Source organism: Formica exsecta, unplaced genomic scaffold (assembly GCF_003651465.1).
Source record: "Formica exsecta isolate Colony F162 unplaced genomic scaffold, ASM365146v1 scaffold384, whole genome shotgun sequence".
Classification (NCBI taxonomy): Eukaryota; Metazoa; Arthropoda; class Insecta; order Hymenoptera; family Formicidae; genus Formica; species Formica exsecta.
Window position 1 is genome coordinate 273,786 of NW_021851080.1, and position 2,763 is coordinate 276,548.

The 2,763-nt window shown below is 31.7% G+C and overlaps 1 protein-coding gene across 3 annotated transcripts in view; it reads right to left on the bottom strand.

The window, feature by feature from the left end:
- Positions 1-352: 352 nt before the first annotated feature.
- LOC115239530 (glycerol-3-phosphate acyltransferase 3) overlaps positions 353-2,763 on the bottom strand; it is a 14,050-nt gene continuing 11,639 nt past the window's right edge. For 2 of the 3 annotated variants that reach the window (XM_029814096.1, XM_029814097.1), the window contains 4 exons: positions 1,571-1,686; positions 1,330-1,471; positions 1,032-1,240; positions 353-910 (listed from right to left, as the gene is read on the bottom strand). In XM_029814096.1, coding sequence (XP_029669956.1) covers positions 823-910; positions 1,032-1,240; positions 1,330-1,471; positions 1,571-1,686 — 555 coding nt within the window. In that variant the 3' untranslated portion in view covers positions 353-822. Of the gene's footprint in view, positions 911-1,031; positions 1,241-1,329; positions 1,472-1,570; positions 1,687-2,250; positions 2,485-2,763 lie in introns of all 3 variants that reach the window. The other variant, XM_029814095.1, reaches the window with a different exon arrangement.

The window sequence follows — 2,763 nt, forward strand, 5'->3', positions numbered from 1 at the left end:
ATATATCGAAATGCTATTCGGAGTTTTAATAGAAAAATAACATAATGCATAGTGTTACTGAAAAATAATTAATATCTGAAGTATTGTAATTTGCTATTCTCCTTCAGAAAAAAAATATTTATTTTTTTGTGTTAAAAATATTTTATAACCGAAAATATTTTAATATTTTCCCCTACAATTTTTTTGTAGATAAGAGAAAATGCATTAATATATAACTATGCAATTCAATTGTCTAATAATTTCGAGGTATGTATGAATTAATCGAAAAGGTTTTCGATGCTGTACATACATTCATACATGCAGGAAAGTATCACTCACTTTAACATAATACAAATTTCATATATATAAATAATTCGTAATGCCTTTTTGCAATCATTGAACCTTATTAGCATTAAAAACTAGCAAATATCATGTTTGCACTTCTTGAGAACTTAACTAAATGAAAATTTGAATCTGTCAACGCATCTAAGCCATATCGCATAACTGTCTAAAAATTAAATTAAAAAGTTACATTCACATAATTATAAATGTACACAATATAACGTTACTTTGCGCGCGTCAAAATTATAGCTGTCAATCTATTCGCATTTAGAAATTTGCCAAGAAAGTGCAAACTGTCATATCTGCGAAGATCTACATCTAAAACTTGATGCAAACTAATGGAACATAGATTTCCTTGGTGATGATGATGATGATGATGATGGATGCAGAAAAACAATGTGTGATTACCGAGCCAATTAAATGAAATGATTTTGTTTAAACAAACAAATATCATGTAATATGTGCATTATGAAGTGTTAAAAATGACTAGAAACAATGAGTTTATTCAATTTTAAATCGTTTACTGAATTCCTCTTGCTGCTTTTCCCTCCATTCCTTCTTTGGCTTCATCCTCTTCAATTGACCATCCCTGCCATTAATGAAAAAAATATGCATATAATTATTTATCGAATATATATATAGATGGAGATGGAAAATATATATATTTTCCATTTCTTGTAAAGTATTTTTAAACTAATATCAAATATTACCATTGCAGATCGACGAGACCACCTTGCCGCGCTATCACAGATTTCACCCGATTCGCAAAATCGATGGCACTCTCCCCCTCCTTTCTATACATAGGAGGGAGATACCAAACATCGCAAACTATCGCCCAGCTCGACATCATCATATACAAATATTGTATCATCGAATATCGACTGCTATTCCAAAATGCATCGCCAAATCTTGGATCGTACTATATATTTAAAAAATAAAGAGTGAAAATTTTGATGAAACATCATGGATACATATTTGAAACATTGTGCATTTAAAAAAAGAAATTACTTTTATGGCCACAGGATAAATAACGCTGTCCACTTCAAAACTGCCCTTTTTAAATTGCATAACTGATGTATTGTTGATACATGTACCCTCTGGAAAGATGAGTATTGGTGGATTTGTGGGATCTGATACATGCTTCTTTAATCTGCGCAAAACATAATTATAACATATTAACAACTATATTATGCATATTGTGATATAAAATATGACAAGAAAATGTATAATAGTGCTTAAATGGTTGCACCTCTTTGCAACTGCTTCTCTGTCTTTGACTTCAGAGCGTTCAAACCATATATGTGGAGAGGCACGAGCGAGAGCTCTTTGTAATATTCCTAAGAAACCACCATGTCTCTGACCTATCTGTAATAAGAAATGTAAATAAGGTGAGTTGATCTATATTTAAAATTCCATACTGCCTTTCAGAAACTGTACACTGCCTTTGAATTACAGATATTGAAGTCTGCATTAATAATGCATTAAGAATTATATCAATAATTTAATTAATTATAACTACTTAAAAATATAGAAAAATAAAACATCTTGCTTTTTAAAAATTCGAAACGGAACTTAATATTTAATTTCATTTAAAATTTAGTTTTTGTATGTCTAATATCATATATCATACATTATAATAAATGTTGGCTTTTCATTAAATTTTCACTAAGGAAATCAAACGTCTCAACGAATTTATAGTCATCAAGGAATATACAATTTCTAAAACATTTTAACACTATACGACACTAAATAACAAGGCAATGGAATTATAAAGTAACGAGATACGCGAGCATGCTTTCGCAGCTACGAAATAACATCCTTCTAAGAATGTTACACAACCAAACCACAAACAAAGCAAAAAAGGACATTGTACATGTGCCAAAAAGCAATTCTAAATGGTGTGATATTCATAATCGAAGAATAACATACCAAGGAATAACAATTATCACACATGAGTACGAGTACATCAATGGGAGACGTGTGATTAGCAACACATATGCCTCTGACAGGTCGATTCTCTGGGTTGTTGTATGTGATGACTGAAGATAGAGCACTGGATAAGACAGCAAAGCACATTAGGGAGACTTTGTAGTTCAGCCACCGCTTGAAGCTACCCTCGGGGACGTAACCCACTACTGCAGTGCACACTGTCAGCCACATCACCTGTAAACCACAAGCTTTGCACCTGAGAAACGTGGGATTCCCTCTCTCTATCGTTGCTGAGTAGGTACTACCTGTAAAGCAAAGTTACAGGATACGTTACCTGTAACATTTACCAGTAATGCGCAACAAGTTCTGTAATGCCAGTAACAAATATCCGATCTTCAGTTGTATACGAAAGTAAATTAATTAGAATCACGTTGTTTTATTACATGGTATAGATATATGAAGGATTATGAGATACTTTTATATCTATCATTTAAAAAATACGCTATATATATA